Source organism: Gymnogyps californianus, chromosome 7 (assembly GCF_018139145.2).
Source record: "Gymnogyps californianus isolate 813 chromosome 7, ASM1813914v2, whole genome shotgun sequence".
Classification (NCBI taxonomy): Eukaryota; Metazoa; Chordata; class Aves; order Accipitriformes; family Cathartidae; genus Gymnogyps; species Gymnogyps californianus.
This window is the reverse complement of record NC_059477.1, coordinates 14,904,463-14,922,287: the sequence shown is the minus strand read 5'-3', so window position 1 is coordinate 14,922,287 and position 17,825 is coordinate 14,904,463. Positions and strand designations below refer to the sequence as shown.

General features: G+C 36.5%; 1 protein-coding gene across 1 annotated transcript; it reads left to right on the top strand.

Annotated features, from left to right (window-relative positions):
* Positions 1-413: 413 nt before the first annotated feature.
* On the top strand, positions 414-15,539 carry ZDBF2 (zinc finger DBF-type containing 2). The gene is made up of 7 exons (XM_050899887.1): positions 414-478; positions 1,293-1,404; positions 2,020-2,071; positions 3,210-3,261; positions 3,861-3,966; positions 4,836-4,963; positions 11,696-15,539. Exons 2-7 carry the CDS (start codon positions 1,381-1,383, stop codon positions 14,535-14,537), a joined length of 3,204 nt encoding a protein of 1,067 aa, XP_050755844.1. The 5' UTR covers positions 414-478; positions 1,293-1,380; the 3' UTR covers positions 14,538-15,539.
* Positions 15,540-17,825: the final 2,286 nt, after the last annotated feature.

The following is a 17,825-nucleotide window of genomic DNA, read 5'->3' as shown; positions in this document are numbered from 1 at the left end:
TAAGACCTTAAAAAATCGGTAAGTTGACTTCGAGCACATGGAACAAGTTATTTTCCATAAAGCATCATTGATGAAAGATAGTCTTGTGGGTTTTTCCTTTACTTTCTTTTGGATCCCAGCTGTGTATAGGATACTGAACAGGGTGACTGAGATCAGTTGATCTATCAAGAAAGCTTTTCTCAGTTGCCTAATAAGAAGGTTTATAAGAACAGCTGGGTTTTTTGTTTCGTGGGGTTTTTTTAATATTATTACATGAATTGATACACTATGGGAAGGAGAATGAGTCTGGTGTTTTGGTTGGATGGTTTGTTGGCGTTTTGTTTTGGTTTGGTTTTGAGTTGAGATATTAAGATATTCCTTCTGACCATAACTGCTATAACAGCCCTGCTATTTTATAGTGAGCAGTGCATAGTTGGGGAAAGAGCAAAACAAGTTTAAAGAAAACAAACAACAAACCACACATCTGTCAAGCCTGATGGTATGTAGCCTCATGTAGTAGCATCCTTTCTACATATATGAGAATAGGAAAGGAGAAGGGAAGGAATGATTCTTGTAAAAACAGTTTATAAAGGATAAAAAATAAAAGTGGTTGATTTGAAACTTTACGTTTGTCATCCCACAATTACATAAATGGTAAGCCAAGGGCAGATCTAAGAATTGCGAAGTCCTGAGTTTTGAGACAGGATGTAGTACTTTCATTGTGACGCTGGTAACAGTGATTGTGCAAATTATTGTGGCCTTTCTGTTTTCCTGTCTGTAATGCTAATGATAATACTTCATTGAGTATATAATGATTCATTTATAAAATGCTTTGAACATTCAACCTACTGTGAAATTTCCAGTTAATGTATTATTACAATATCTAACTAGTTTATGTAACATAAGCAAAATAAAACATTGTTTTTCTGAGCAGGTTCATGAATGATGCTCGAAATAGATTAATTTCCATTTGGTTAATATTGAGGAATTTGTTTTCTGTTACTGTAGAAGTATACTTAATTTCATGAGTGCTAGCATCCAAAACAACGATATTTAATACATAGGTACTATGAGGAAGAAAGAAGGAACAAAGTTATTCCAGAAGGAACGGTTAACATTTATGTAGGAAAGACTGTCAAAACAACTTCCATAATAAAAAAGAAGGATGTACTACAGACTTCAAAAAGGGATTTATCCATTTTATCGACTGATGTATTTGCAAAGTGGTACAGAAAAATTTACATGCCTTAGGGCATGGAAAACATGCATTATTAACTCTATTTTAAAAGGCTCTTTAACTTCATTGTTGCCAGATGGGATGAGAAAAGATAAGTGTCCTGCACTGCAAATGGCCTCCTGTTCGACATTTATTGTTTGCTAGTCTGGAGTCAGCTTTGGTGGATGAAGAAGGTTGATGACTCTAAGGTTTGTACTAGAAGCTGATTTTATGCTTGCATTCCATAATGTAAAAGGACTGTGTGAAAATTGGAAGCCCTTTGTGTTTGGGCACCCTAAAGCATGTAACTGCGTGTTGCTGCAGTCATATTTTAATTAAAAATTGTGGGATTCAATATTGGTTTGCAGGTCTTTTGAGCAGTAAGGATTACTTTTCCAGCCTGGATAATTATTTTGTGTGATCTAGGTCTTGTATGGTTTTTATTAGCATACATTTTTCATCTTTATTGTAAAGGCAACTTAGGAAATTAAGTAATTAAATGAATTTGACAAGGCTATTGCTTAATAACCTAACAGAGTCTAAGCTGTATTCATAAGTATAGGATTTGACTTCATTAATTAGATCAGAAATTAGCCCCTTCTATCAAAGCTAACATGCATTAAATATAATATTAGGGTAACCTAGTAAAGCAGAAATTTATTTTTACAATGCAGCTTCATTTAAGTCAAGTCTTGGCCTATAGCTGAAACAATATAGTGCTTCTGAACAGCTTGGAGCTTGGACTGAAGGATGAACTTGAGGATGGGCTTTACTGTGGGATTTTTTTGTTTTTTATTCTCAGTTATTTTATTTTTTGCTTACAGATGTTTGACAGAATCAAACCATCTGATGAAGCTTCTGCTTCTTCAGCACAAGGTGAGAAGTTTAAAGCAGATGTTTTTGTTGCAGTTATTCTTTTAATGTAATGATTAACAGTATGTCGTGGTTTAGTCCCAGCCAGCAGCTAAGCACCATGCAGCTGCTCCCTCACTCTCCCCCCCGCCCGGCTCCCAGTGGGATGGGGAGGAGCATCGGGGAAAAAGGTGAAACTCATGGGTTGAGATAAGAATGGTTTTATAACTAAGGTAAAATATAATACTAACAACAATAATAATAATGAAATATAATAATAATAGTAATGAAAAGGAATATAACAAAAAAAAGAAGAGGGGAAAAAAAGGCGGAAAAACCAAACAGTCATGCACAATGCAAGTGCTCACCACCTGCTGACTGATTGCAGAGCAGCGATCCACCCCTCCTGGCCAACTCCCCCTGCCCCACCCCATTTATACAGTGGGCATGATGTTCTATGGTATGGAATACCGCTTTGGCTAGTTCGGGTCAGCTGTCCTGGCTATGCTGCCTCCCACCTTCTTGTACACCTGCTTGCTGGCAGAGCATGGGAAACTGAAAATCCTTAACTTAGGATAAGCACTACTTAGCAACAACTAAAACCTCAGTGTATTATCAACATTATTCTCACACAAAATCCAAAACACAGCACCGTACATGCTACTAAGAAGAAAATTAGCTCTATCCCAGCCGAAACCAGGACACAGTAGAAGCATTAGTTCACCTTGTAGTTTCAATTGCATACTTTGATTTCCTAAATGTCATTATGGAACTTAGATGGAAGAAGTGACTTCTGAATCATCCACAGAGTTTCCATGTAGGTGTAATTTTCTTGTCCTGTTTAACACATGCTACACTTTATCTCAGTGATCACAGATGTAGCAGTATAAATGTAGATTGCCTAGTCTTGATCCCAGACAAATCAGTAGAAAAATTCCCACTCACCTCAATCATGAAAGAGTAAAGCTTATTTTATGAAGCTCTTAGAGGAACTTGAGGACAAAAGGATCTCTCTCTGCATGCTTTCTTGAACTTACTGAACTTTTTATCTTCCTTTAAAATAGTAGTTTTGACAAATGCAATGTAAGAGAAGTAACTAATTGCAGGTAAAACTCTATTCCATCTCTTTAATATTCTGTTTTGTTTTTTTTTTTTCCTATAGGATTCGAAAGACATGGTGTTGAAGGCTCTTTACAACAGGACAGCAATAGCAGGTAAGTTAGGTGATGATCTAACTGGCATCTAGCTTACTGCTTACACCAAGTAAAACAGGAAGAATCTGTTTTTCAACCTTATTTGTTATCTTGTGTAATGGATGACAGTGATGCAATATAGATCAAGTGTATGATGGAGGTCCTTTTTATCTTGTACCCACATACTATTAAAAACTGTGGGGAAGGCACACTGTAGTGCCCAAAACTAATGGGTGGGTGTCAAGATTTCTTTTTCTTCGGTTTGTTTTTTTTTTTTAATTTCAAAATACTGAAAAACAGAAGAATGAAAAGATGACTCTGCCTTTTTCTGGAGAGACAGTTCTCTTCAGATTTCAGCCAAGTGAAATTAGCATTTGTGTTAGCTGTGCCTTCAACCTGTTATCCTTTGTTCTGCATTTAAGAAAAACTTTCTTTAGTGAAATTTGCTTGGGAGTACCTTAAAATATGTAGTCCTACTTGCCATTACAATTCTGAAATAGAAACATTTATCTTGCAGATTTGTTCCAGCTCTACAGTAAGATAGATGTTCTTAACATGGAAATTCTAAATATGAATTAAACAACCCAACATGTCTTGGTAATATTACCTGCTTCTTTCAGTTTACACACAAGAGGGCAAGAACATCCTCGGCCTGGAGCATCCACTGTGCAAAATAGACAAGGATACTGCAACTGTTGCCATGTACACTACAGTAATCTGGAACAGGTGAGAAGGCTTCTGATTCAGCAACAGATAGCAAGGAGTACCAAAAGGCTTTATCAGCTTATAAAGTATCAGTCTCTACACTGAACAACCAATACTGAATGAAAAATAATCAATTTGTGAATTGCACAATGTATGCACTGAGAAGAAGATACCCTTCTTATCTGTTACCTGTGGAAAAGATGCTGGTGGAGTGGCATGGCTACTGCAGTCTGCTTTTCTGAAGTGGCACACTGCTGTGCATTGCATCCGTTAGGTTTATTTCTGTGGCTTTAATCTTGAGATCTCTATATATTGTAAAGTATTAGGATTAATATGTTAGATAATGAGGCTGAAGACATTTGATCAACTATTTTCTTTTCTGTTCTTTAACTCTGTCAGTCTCCTGTCTTTTAGACTTTTTTAATTAGAAAGTAGAAGCCTATTTAATCTTCTATGCATATGAAAATTTTCCTTAATTCGTGTGAATTATAGGATGTTTACCCATATGAAGTTCAAGAATATTTTAATAATTGTTTATAGATACATTTAGAGTATTTGTGCTAGTTACAAGAGACTTGTGAGCGGCTGTGATATTTGTGAGAGTATTTGTACTAGTTACAAGAGGTTTGTGAGCAGCTGCCAGAGCTGGTAATTTAGGTTCCAACTCAGAAAGATGTTTCAATACATTTTAGTGTTATTTGAGACTCCCTAAGCATGCTTAAAAATCTCACTGAATCAAGGCCTTAAAGTAGAAAAGGCTGAAGATTTTTCTTTTTATTTAAATATTTTCATAGCAACAGTGTAATGTTTAACCTGGGAAGTAATTTTTAGGAACAGGCCAGTGTGTTAACAGTGGTATTAAACTAGTCATCTGTTTTATCTTTCACCAGCATGTTTTCAGCTCCCAGCACAGACATTTTACCACTTACTGTAGGAATCGTATGGGTACCAGTAGCTTGATGGAGCGTTTCCTGCAAGATGTTTTACAGCATCATCCCCACAGATACCATGACAACAGGTATAATGAAGCTGTTTTGTTATTTTTTTTTTAAATATGTGTTGGTAGAATGCATGTATTACGAGTTCTTATTTCTGTTCCACTGCTGAGCAGTAAATTTTGCCCATTTGAGGTGAAACTTTCACATTGAAGACAATTTAGAACGGAGTGTATTTATATAAACAATGTCCAAGTATATCGCTTTTGTGTTGTCTCTGCACTTTTAAACTTTGTTTCACTACTTAAGGATTTGATACAACACTTTTGATAGCAATTAAATGTGAAGACCTGAAAAAAGAAGGAATATATGGGTCAGTGGGTATAATGGCAGACTGTACAGTCTGACATGCATTTACAATTTCTTATAATTTGGGCTTTATATATATATTATTCTTACAATTCTGTGCTTTACATATATATATATTCAGCAGTATATTTTATGGTATGTTTTGAAAGAGTTCATAATTTTGGTTTGTTGTTTGTGGATAATGTCAGGTGAATATTTATATGTTTATTTTTTCATTATCCTTGCAGTTCCCACATTCAGTTAATACTTACATGAATTACATTAATTGGCCAATTCATTAATGCTCAGATTTTGAAAAGTATTCTCTTTATTTATCATGTGCATGTTTGAGTGATAAGAGGGTCAGTGTGTAAGTTTTTCTCTGTGGATGAAGGGAAATCAATTAAATCTCATTCTTCATTTGTTATGTTCTGCAAGGCAGACAAAAATTCCAGTCTGATCCCAGTCCCAAGGGTATCTTGATATACAACTCTGCTATAGATCTGACAAACAAGTAGAATGGTATTTTGTCTGAAGGCAGTCATATTGATATTATCAGGGATGTGACAGAACAAGCTAATAGGCATGTCTATGACAAATTAGCTCAGGACATGTACACATCACTACAAGTAAATAAATTAATCCTTCCATCTTAAATAAATAAATTTAATCCTTCTAGCTTAAGAACATCCACAATTTTTTGCCATGGAGAAAATATAGCATTCACTTTAAGGCAACACCCAAATGAAAAAAGCCCTCTCTTGAGGTGTCACTAATACAAGGTTATTCCTTTGGTGAACGAAACCTATTAACTAGGAAAAACAAGCTACCCGTGTTACTCTAAGTTGTTGGAAAAAGGAATGGAATGAGGAAAAATAATGTACAAAATCTAGATGAAGTTGGAGGGAGAAGGGGGAGGAGTAATCCCAAATCAAGACAGAGTTTGGAGGAAGAAAAGCAAAGATGGAGAAGAAAGTGTGAATAGATTTATGTTGCAATCCTGCTCTGAAAAATGACTGGAAAAAAAAGTCACGTTCTTAACTGGCATCTGAGGTAGGAATTGGATTCTCTTCTTTCTCACATAAAAACATGTGGATTGATACACAGTTTCACTCAGTTCTTAAATACCTGTTTTTACTATTTAGCTGAATTCATACAAGGGATCTTAAGAGTGTCATTTAAAAGGATTGTAGAAATATTTGTGAGACTTGATTTGTTTTGCAGAACCAGTATACCTAGTAGTGATGTGGAAAAAGGAAAAAATTCATCAGAGCTTTGCCTTATACTGAATTTCAAAGGATATTGGAGTTCTGCCCCTCCCCCCAGTAAAAAAAAACACAAACCAACAAATCATTCCTTCCTCCAAACCCTTGGTGTAGAAGTTTTTTACGTAAAGAAATAATGTTGAGCATTTAAGAGAGTAAATCTTCACTCTGCTTTTGGGGGTAATTTGTAGCAAAACTGTCAGAAGTTCCTAAGTGTATAGAACTGTAGTTCTGTTCCCTCCACCCCAGAGACATTTGCTTACAAGTAATTTTTGAAAATTGGATATAGGCTGTTAAGCGAGCTAGAAGCCTAGGAATTTGCTGTGGTTTATCCATACCAAAATCCATTTAGTCTTATATTCAGTCTTCCAGCAGTATCCAGATGCCAGGTGTTTCACGCAAAGGTGGAAGAACTCTGAAGTGAGAAAGTTAAAAGATTGCTTCTACTGTCTTTGGCCTTCCCTTTAGGTCTAATTCTGATCTGTGAGATTTTGAAGTTCAAACAAAGGTGCTTTATCTCATAGCTTAGGTGGACAAGAATGCATGCAGCAGTAAGGCACAGCAGTTCAGCTGACAGGCATTGTTTGATCATCTGATGTATTTGATTACATTGCATTCATATGATAATAGAAATAATCCTCTTTTTTTTTAAATGTTTCATTATATGAGGTTTCTCCTTTTGCTTAGTCAGTCCTATAACCCTTATCTGTACTCTGATGAATTCTATCCCCTTTTCTTGGATAACCAGAATTCCACAGTATTCTGAAAGATGATACACCTTTAAGAAAAATGTTATCTTTTCAGAGTACCACAAGGAATATTGCAGATTGTGTCATAAAATGTTATTAATTTTCTTTTAAAGTAATGCATCTTGAGCAGAGAGGAGTTGTATACCACTGTTGATGAATCGATGTGGCTTGTTAGGGTCATGCAAAGTGTGTTGTAAGTTTTGTCCCTTGTTTATCAAAATTTGACTGAACATCCCTATTGTGTTCCTTTATTTAAAGTATTCAGACGATCCTTTTAGCATTTCCTTGTCATCTGAAGATTTTAATACTTCACTCTTCAAAAATTTTGAAAGGGGACAGTAAGTCATAAAACTTAGCCTGAACTGGAAGGCAGTCTACTTCCGATCTTTTGTTGTGATGATGAGTGATTGTTCAACCCTCCTATTTGATATTAGCAACCAGTTCTTGGTGTTTGACTGGGTTTTTTTTTTCCTCCCCCAATGATTATTTAGCTTTTTAATAGACTCACAGGGACCTTAATTAAAGCCTTTTGCATATCAAAGTAGTAAATGTTTTCTTCTTTATTTGCTCCTTTACCACTGTCATGGTTCAGAGATCAGCGAGATGCAACTTTTCGTTTCGAAAAACCTTGATGGTGGCTAGATCTTATAGTTTTCCAGCTATTTTATTCTACTTTAATTGTTGTTACTTGAACTAACTTGCCAGGTACAACTCTAAAAGCTTTTAGTTGCTATGAAACTTTTTGTATTGCCACCTATAACTTCATTATGTTTTTAAACATTAGCAATGTATTTACCACCTTCCAGTCTTTTGTAACTGTAATTATCTATTACAGAAAAGTTTTGTTGTGACATTTTTTTCTTCAGACTTTCAGCCTGTGATTGTTTTCCATAAGCATTACCAGGAATAAAATTAAGGTCTGTGGCAGGTATCAGTTAAACATCCTTTACAGTAAACACCCTTGTTTCCTTTGACCAAGACAGCCATGTCTTCTGCAAGATTCCCACTTCTGGTGTGCATGAGCCATGACAGCTACCACTTTAGTTTCCTTACTTTCACTTAAATTGTGTATTATTACAATATGTAAGGGTATATGCATTCACACATACTTCACTCCTCCACAGACACACACTCTCCCCACACACCATTTTTACAGATATGGGAATGTGTACATGCTTTTGAAGACTATGTAAAATTATAATAAGTTAGATAGGCATGGTGGCCTTTATCTTCTAACCTCTTGGTTGCAGCAATGGAAGCAGAGTAACTGGCAACACAGAGGTAAACCCATCTGGGCTGCCACATTGTGGCAAGATATTGCTGCCTGGCTAGAGAACCTGGTTGTGAAAGTACGTTATATAGATGCTTGTGTACCTAAGAGTCGGGCCACTGAAGAAAATCAAAACAATCAACAGGTAGACAAGGCTGCTAGAATTGAAGTGGCTCAGGTAGATCTGGATTGGCAGCATAAGGGTGAATTATTTACAGCTCGGTGGGCCCATGACACCTCAGGCCCTCAGGGGAGAGATGCAACATATAGATGGGCTCGTGATCGAGGGGTGGACCTGACTGTGGATGCTATCGCACACGTTGTCCATGAATGTGAAACATGCACAGCAATTAAGCAAGCCAAGCAGTTAAAGCCTCTTCGGTATGGAGGACGATGGCCGAAATACAAATATGGGGAGGCTTGGCAGACTGACTATATCACACTCCCACAAACCCACCAAGGCAAGCGCCATGTGCTTACGGTGGTGGAAGCAACTGCTGGATGGCTGGAAACATATCCTGTGCCCTGTGTCACCACCCGGAACACTATCCTGGGCCTTTGTTTACTTTAAGCAATGGTAAAATTTTGCAACGTGAATTTTTCAGCATTTAGTGTTTGGACTCAAGAAAAACCTGGACTCAACTTTACCTATGGAGCCATAGGTAGTGAGTCTGTAATAACAAACATCTTTTTTTGGGGTGTGAGTTAATACAACTTGCACCACTAGTTCAGATCAAGTATTGGCAGTCAACATTTGATATGTACGTCACTTTAGTGAATGAAGAATAATATGCTAATACCCAAAGTAAAATATAAGTTACTTCGTTATAAATAGCATGCAGTGCTTTATCACTTTTTATGTAGCCAGTGTGATTTTTATTATGAGTTGCAATGATTGGAGGGGACTTTGATCTACAGGATGTTCATGTGACTGCCCTTGTGTTTCCTTGGAAGGCTTTGTTTGTTTGTTTGATGGACGGTGCTTCAGTCCCTGCACTGTGAAATACCTTGTAGGTCTTGGTCTTCTGATAACTTTCATTTCCATGCTATTGTGCATAAAAAAAGTTGTTTTGTTTATGACTTAGTGGCTCTGTAGTTCTCCTCACATGACCTCAGTAAATAGGGTTTTCAGCACTCATGATACTTAGTACTCTGTGAAGCAGTCTGGGAGCTGTTAGTAATTATTTTTGAGAGGCCACGGAGAATGTGTGATGTTTCAGAAGGACTGGGAAAAAAACAAATGTAGTGATTGTCAATTATCAGTAGGGGCAGAGAGAGGATCTGCTTACAGACTTCTTTGCTTGAATTACAGTATTTCCCTGAGAACTGAATAACCAAACTGTTTGTAAGAATCTAGAAGACAATGAAGTGATGAGTAATGGTTATTGCTGATTTAGTCAAGAAAAATCACATTAGGTCATCCTAATTTCCTTCTTTGACAGGATAACAGACCTTGTGAATAGAGGAGAATCATCCATCTTGGTGCCATCTGTCATGTCGCATCTATCATGCCATCTCTCAAAAGCCCAGCTTTTGGCATGTTCTTGTATGAGGTTTATAAGCAAGCTAAGGAAAATGTGGTTGGAGATTAAATGGTGATGAAATGAATATGTAGCTGGCTGGAAAACTGTTTTCTTAGTTGTTAGTGGCTCAGAGAGAGCGAGAACAAAATCTAATGGTGGATCACGAGCCCTATCACTGAGCCCTATCCTGAGGTTTGAAGTAGGTGCTTTCAAGTATGAGTTATTGGTCGGGGGGGGTTGGGGAGTTTTGTTCATTTGTTTTGGTGGTGATCCTATGAAGTATGCTTTTCTGGACTAAATCTTGTTAACTCTGTAGAGTTCAAATGTCAGTTTTAAATAAAATTTTTCTTTGAAACATTGGCCAAACCTATCATTTTTTTTCAACTATAAAACAGTTCTTCCAAGCTGAGAATTCTTCTTTTATCTGTCATCTCTCAGTAAAAGGCTGAGACATAGCTATATTCAGATAAGTTCTCTTGTGATTGTTTTTCAGTGTGAAGTAGCTATTTAGAAATACTTGCTACAAGTTTGCTTGGTATCAGCTGGCTTTATTAATAACTAATGTTTGAGTCCTTCAAGGACTTCTGCACATGTTGACTATTAAGCATTGCTAATTCTATTGGCTCCTGATTGATTTTTAACTTTCAATAAATGTGGAAGCTGAATGTTTACAACCAAGGAAATTACTGTACAATAAAATTTATTCGCAATACTTATGTTAGCAGATGAATGCACCAGAAGAGGTGCATGGCTGTCTGCGATGTATTAAAGTAAGCGTCCATTTGGGTCTTGCAAGGTCTGGTTATAACTTTCAAATGAAACATAATAGTCTCTCTTCAGTTATATTTACTTTTTTAAAAATTATTTTCATTGGATTTGCCCAGCTGTTACACATTGAAGCCTTGTGGGTTCCTGTGTTGCATAAGAGTAGTAGTCCATATCTGTCTGTTCTGTTATTTCTGCAAGACACAAGCACTTGTATTAGAGGCAGTCCTAAAGACAGAACTGCCAGTTACAGTATATCTAAAAATCTGCTGTTGTCACAGTGAGGCTGAACGATCGTAACTTGGCTTCTTATAGAAGTGAGTCAGAAGCTGTGGTATGTCTGTGAAAAACAGTAAGCGTGGAATTCCTTGGCAACATGTGCAGAGTTCCTATCAGGCAGCCATATTTTGTAGGGAAAGGGACATTTATACTCAATAGTATTTTTATACTGTGCCATATTATAATGTTCCATTTCTGTACAAAAGCTCAATATTAATTAATGATAGTTTTACCAGTGAAATAACCTCTTTATAAGCTCACAACTTCAAACAAAGGAAATATCTTTACTTTTTCTTGCTTTGCTGTATTTATAAAATGATTGTAATGTGTGTTTGGCCATTCTTAATGGGTGGTTGCATGAAGAGGGTAACCAACTAATGCCCGAATTGTTGTCTTTAGCTTTCTGGAACATTCCCCGTTCCCCCTCCGGCCTTTTTTAAAATGGAATATCTCTGCTAAAATAGCAGAGCTGGTAACTTGAGTTTGTTCATTAGATGTGATGCACTCTAGGTAATTACTCTTTAAAAAAAAAAAAAAACAAAAACCACTATCGTTTGAAAAATCTTAAGCATATTTACAGTATTTATAAAAGGTGGTTTTTTTCCCTTCCCTTTAGACCAACCTATGATGACATACCACTCCCCGTCACTCCAGAGGCTGCTAGGATTGCTTGCTGGTCCCCAGAAGAGATGGAGAAGAAGAGGAACAAAGACAGACAGGAGATTTCCAACAAAGACCAGGAGTCCGTTGGTGAAATATGCTCTTCTGCTCCATGCCTGTCTCGTGAGGGGACAAAGAAAACTTCTGTAACACAAGCATTTATTCAAAAACTAGAAAGACAGCAGGAACGTGTTATAAAAATATCCCAGCAGTGTATAGGCATTTGTAGCAATGAGAAAAGGGATACCCTGAAAGATGCTCAAATTGCAAATCATAGCTATGAAGGCCAGTTTACAGCTGTGAGCCCAGTACCTCAGCGTTTTTCTGTCAGTCCTTTAATCCATAGTTCTTCTGTTAATCCTAAAACAGGAAAAAATGTTAGGAATTTGGCAGCATCAAATCTGATTCTGCATAGCGGATGTGATAAAACAGGAATGGAGGTATGCAGTAGTGATGTGTTATTGAACCCATGCTTGAATCCTGCTCCAGCACCGGTTCACCCAAAACGCCCTTCAGTTTCTCATCAGAATCCTATGTGCAGCCACAGCAATTCTTTATGTATTACCTCAGGTCAATCTCTCTCAAAACGAGATGGTTTACGAACTCAGGATGAAACTTTGGTGTCTGATTTCCATCTCAGGGATACTGTGGGTATCAGCAGCTCCCTAGGTCTTGGGACATCCCCACAACTAGCAAGATGCAAAAACGTGAAGATGAACAGAGGTGATGAAAGTTCAGTGGATGAAACTATTGAAGATGTTATTTTGAAATACTGCCATGGAACTACAGCTGAAGAAATTTATTTCAAAGAGAATAATCCCTGTTTAACTTTTTCATCACTTCTGGACCATACTCATTTAGAGGGTTCTGAAATGAGTTTTGACTGTGATGCACCTATTCAGGCAGGAACAGACTTACCCAAGGCAGCTATAAAAGATATAGAATTCCTGAAAGAGGTCCAAATAAGTTTGCAGGATAAAGACTATGGAACACAGCTTTCTTCTGTTTTAAAAGGTGAGTCAGTGGGGAAAATAGAAGCAGTGAAACAGGATGTCGTCGTTCATACCGAAGAACCAGTTCTTCCAGCTCTGCCTCATGTGCCTCCTTCCTTTGTGGGAAAGACTTGGTCTCAAATAATGTATGAAGATGATATAAAAATTGAAGAACTTGTGCGTGATTTCAGGGAAGGCCGTTTTCGCTGCTACTTTGACAGTGAATTGTCAGCCAACTGTACAGGGAAGAGAAAGAAGAAAAAAAAGCAGAAGGATGAAAAAAAGAACAATATTGTTGAGGGTAATAGAACAGAAAGTGCATCAGTTAAAGCATTGCCAGAATTTAATGATGCTTTAAGTGGTGGCTCTGGTTTTGATAACCCATCTTTAGCCTCAGATACACTATGCAACCCACAAATTCTTAAAATGCCTAGGAAAAGGACGTGGCGCCTGGCTTCAAGATGCCAGGTGGTTAAAGTCAGCCATGGTACCCAAACAAGTCTATTGAACTATCCTGTAGCAAAAAGAAAATTGTCTAGAAGGGAATCTGATCCAGCTGATCAGAAAGCAAGCATCGTGTGGCCAGAGAATGAAAAAACTCCAAACATGAAAACTAGACTATGTGCCCTTAAACTTCCCGAGTCCTATAGCAAGATTATGAGTCCTGTACAGCCCAAGACAGTGGTGTATGTACTTTCGTGCCCAGAGATAAAACAGTGTAAAGGTAAACCTATAGATATTCCCAAAATGAGGAAAAATCGTAACTCCACAGATAGCAAGGACTCTGTAAGGTATAAATACAAACAGTGTTCTTTTAAATATTATGACCCACTGACAAATCGAATTCTGAAAACTCCTCCGAAGAGTACAGTTGGAGAAAAGGCCAAAAAGCCCTCCCACGTTCGACAGCTTTTCAGAAGTCTCAGCTTTGATGCAAACATGAGGAAACTAGCCGATGCACAGAGAGAAAGCACACCATCAAAGTCACTGAATTGGTCAGACTTCTATAGTTCATCTTCAGCATCTTTCCTGCCAGATCCAGGTAAAGGGAATGATGCAGCCTCAAGTCAAAAGGCAGGTGGATCTTCTGTTTCCACAGAAAGAACAGATTGTCTAGTATCTGGTCACTCTGAGAACTCTTTTAAACACCTGATCATTTCACCTTTGAACTCTCATCAGTCTGCGGTAGAAGGAGATGGTAGATTAACTCCATTTAACAGTAGAGTTACCAAAACTACTCTGACCTCCATCAGGAGTGAGCGGTTAGAGAAGGAGAATCCAAAGGCAATATGGAAGAGAAAAGAAGGCACTAATAAAGAATCAGTTTTTTCCAGAAAGGCTGCAGGACCTATGTCTGTCAGATGCACTGCTGAGAGGAGAGGAAACAGAGTAACCACAGGCAAACAAACTTCCAGAACTAAAAAACAGCAAAAAGAGGGGATGAGAAGGAAACTTCGTCCTCGTGCCCAAAAATCATCTGCTTTCTCCATCCATAGGTGCCAGACAAGGAAAACTACAGTGGGAAAGCACCTTAAGAAAGAAAAGCCTGATGCTAAAAAACTAAAGGTGAGGAGGAAACCAAAAAGGACCTTTCTGAACTCAACAGTTGTCACAGGAATTCCTGAAAAGAGGCAGAAAGTCACATCAGAATCTTTTCCCAAGAAGCCAGAGCGAGCTTCTTCCAAAGTCAGGAACTGGGAAGTAAGTGGAGATCGGGGTCACCCTAGCACTGTGAACCAATCCTCTAGAAGAACTTCTGCTGTACCATTACTTCGAAACTGTCTTGTTCTACCAGGTGAGAGCTAGCTACCAAAAGAACTTTTTTTTATAGCCAGCACCTGGAAAAAGATTGAGGAAAAGGAAAGGGAACAAAAGGAGGTCACAGATGAAGCAGTTGAAGTGCTTGAGCTGCAGAAAGTGCAAAGCCAGTCTAATGTGAAACAAGTACAACTGTAAACTCAGTTCTTGTTCCTGGAATATGGGGACATAATGTATTGCACTGTTCTACTGTGTAAAGCTACAGAAGTTGTGCATTTGAGTTAAAAAGCACTTAGAATCCTATTTACTAGACTGCAACTCTACATCAGAAAAATGAGCTTGAATAGTATCATATTGGTTTTATGGCATTATCAGTGCGTAATAGTGCACTATAATAAGGTAAATTAGAAGCTGTATTAATTAATTGTGCCTATTCTAATTTTTCCACATAATTCTAAAGTGCAAAAAATGACTCGGTTGTTATGCTAGAAATTAAATGAAGATACATTAATCTGGGCTGAATTCTGTGTATGTATTTTGTGTTTGTGTATATGCACACCTCCTTCAACACGTAATATATACTTGCCTATGGAGTGGCATTAAAATTAATACAGTATGATACAATTCAGATCAATTCAGTGCTTTCTTGAAATGAAATATAATTGTACATGTTTTTATATTGACTTTTTTCCCTGAAACCATGTCCAAAGCAGTTATTTTGGACAAAAAGTCACTGTGGGCTCTCATCAAGCAATAATGGACCATGCTGGTAAGGAAATTCGTCTCTCTTAGGGCACTGTTCAAATGGTGGTGGCTAAAGTGAAATCTCAAATTCCAAAAGAAATACAGGCTTAGGGTTTGGGCTGGGTTTTTTTGTTTGTTTGTTTTTCTTTTTAAATAGCTTATTGATTAAGTTTATAGGTGAATTTCACATTCCTTAGTGGGGGGATGGAAAAGTTATAATACAAACAAAGAGCAGTGAGTTGTTCTAGAATTTCAACCTTAAATTTGACTTTCTGTGCTTTTTTTATTTTAATTGGGTGTACTGTTGGTTACATTTTTATGTACTATAGTTGAAACTTTCTTTTTAAACTTTCAGTAAAATATTTAAATAAACCTAAAGCAGCATCCATCTAAATGTATTAGAGTTCAAATATCTGTTTAAAAATATTTAGTTGAATTAAAATTATATTCCATAGTGATTCATGTTTGGCCACTGATACTCTAACTACTGTGATTTTATGGCAAAAAATATTGTATTGTTGTGGTTTAGTTTTTTCTTTTTTTTTTTTCCAATAATTATTATGATGACAGCTTATTTAATGTGTTTAGGAGACATAAACCCCAGTCTTGCAGATGTTTCTATGCTTTAAAATCCAAGATTAATTGTTCATTTGTATTAAGCGTATAGTTAAATATCATCACAGTCAGGGCTCTGGTTTGTAAATCTGCAATTTGGTATATTATATAATCTATCTTACTTTAAAGGCCTTTGTAAATTGTATAGTTGTACAATACATCTTTCAGAACGCAAGAAAAACATAGAAAGGACCAGACCCTGCTCTCTCTGCCATTGAACATATCTGTGCGTTTTCCCCTGAAAAAGCAAAATCATTCTTGATTCATTTTCTGAAGTGTCAAGGGTCACTGGTTTGGATTGAGGTAAAGGTGGACTTTGAAATGTTTTATTGTAATATACAGTATCTGAAGGAAAGATAAAAGCTGTCATCATAAACCACTTGTTCAAAAAATATTTTGGGGATTTTTTTAATGTATGTGCATATTTCGCAAGATAAGTAAAAGAGGCACGTACTTAAGCCAGTTGGAAACTGAGTTCCCTTACAAGTCAAATATGGTCTGACAGATTTTTGATTTTTTTAATATTTATTTTATTTTTGAAACAAAAGTTGGTTTCTATGGATGAATTTTCCTGTGGTTGTCAGTAGACACAGAATCTTATGACCATATTGCAAGTCACTGGAAAATGAAGGGTTGTAATATGAGTTCTTATAGCCCTCTTAACTAATTGTGCCTGTATAATTTAATATTTTGTCTAATATAAAGCTAATTTTTTTAAAGCAAAGTTTTAAAGGAATGGTTTTTATAGAAAGGCTAATTTTTAGATAAAGCAAAAGAAGATTTTTTAAATAAAGTTTGTTTTAAGGCAAAGCTTTAAATTAACTCTATAGATAAGTCCCATTTTAACATATTTTTATGATACAAGAATGTTTTCCTATCTAAATTCTTCCATCCTATTTTTCACAGTATTGTACACATGAAGAGCATGAATTGTTTTGTGTGTGAATAATGTTTAATGCGCATTGTACTTTAAGATCACTAGTGCATATTTGTTTACAGCCAAAAATACTGTTCTCCATACTCATTCATTGCAAGCTTGTGTTTCTCCAGCACGCAACTTTTCCTTGAAACCTTGAGTAATAAAAATATCTTGAGGACTCTAGAATGACTAATATTTTTAGCCTGTAATGTCTTTTTTTTTTTTTTTTTTTTGTAAATAGTAGACCCCTTTGTCAGGGTGGATTTTTTAAAAAGAAAGATGTATCGTATTTAAATAAAAGTGTAAGTAGCTATATATTTTCCTTTAAAAAAAAAGTATGAAATGTAACAATTTTTTAAAAAAATAAGACTTGGAGTACAAGTCTGGAAACATTTCTGTGGTTGACAGTGTCAAAATAAGATTACTGTAAGCTTGAATGTTATTCTGTGCCTCACTTCTGACTGTTTAGAAACCTCTTCTGTGCATGCTCAATGACTGCTAGGAAAAAGAGGAGAGATTGTGATATGAGAAGTAAATGTAGAAACTGCTTTGGAAAGGGAATTAATGAAGATATGTGCAAAACATAAATTTGCAGAGACACTCAAAATATCGTGTGCATGAAGGAAAAAAGAGAAGTTTTCTGGGGTCTTGAGGAATTAGTTAAACACTTCCCTTTTAGATAAATGATACAGATTCTGCCGCTATTATTGAATAGCGTGTTGTTTCATTAGCAGCATGGCTGAAACTTTGAAACACGATTGTGAAGTCTACTTCAAAGCTGAAATACTTTCTCACTGAAATTGATGGGACAGTTGGTTGGTTTGGGGTGGGGGAGTGTTTTTTTTTGTTGTTGTTGTTGTTTTTAACAGTTTAATTAGTGAACAAAGATGTTTGTCAGTATGTTTGCATGTCTTAATCTAGAGAAGCAAGAAAAGGTAACTGGATTAAAGAGGGATAAAGTCATGCTTTTTTAATCTAATTGGCAGCAGTTAGATACAGGATATTTTTTAATAGTTGAGAAAAATGTTATTATTTCTTCTATGCATATGTAATTTTGA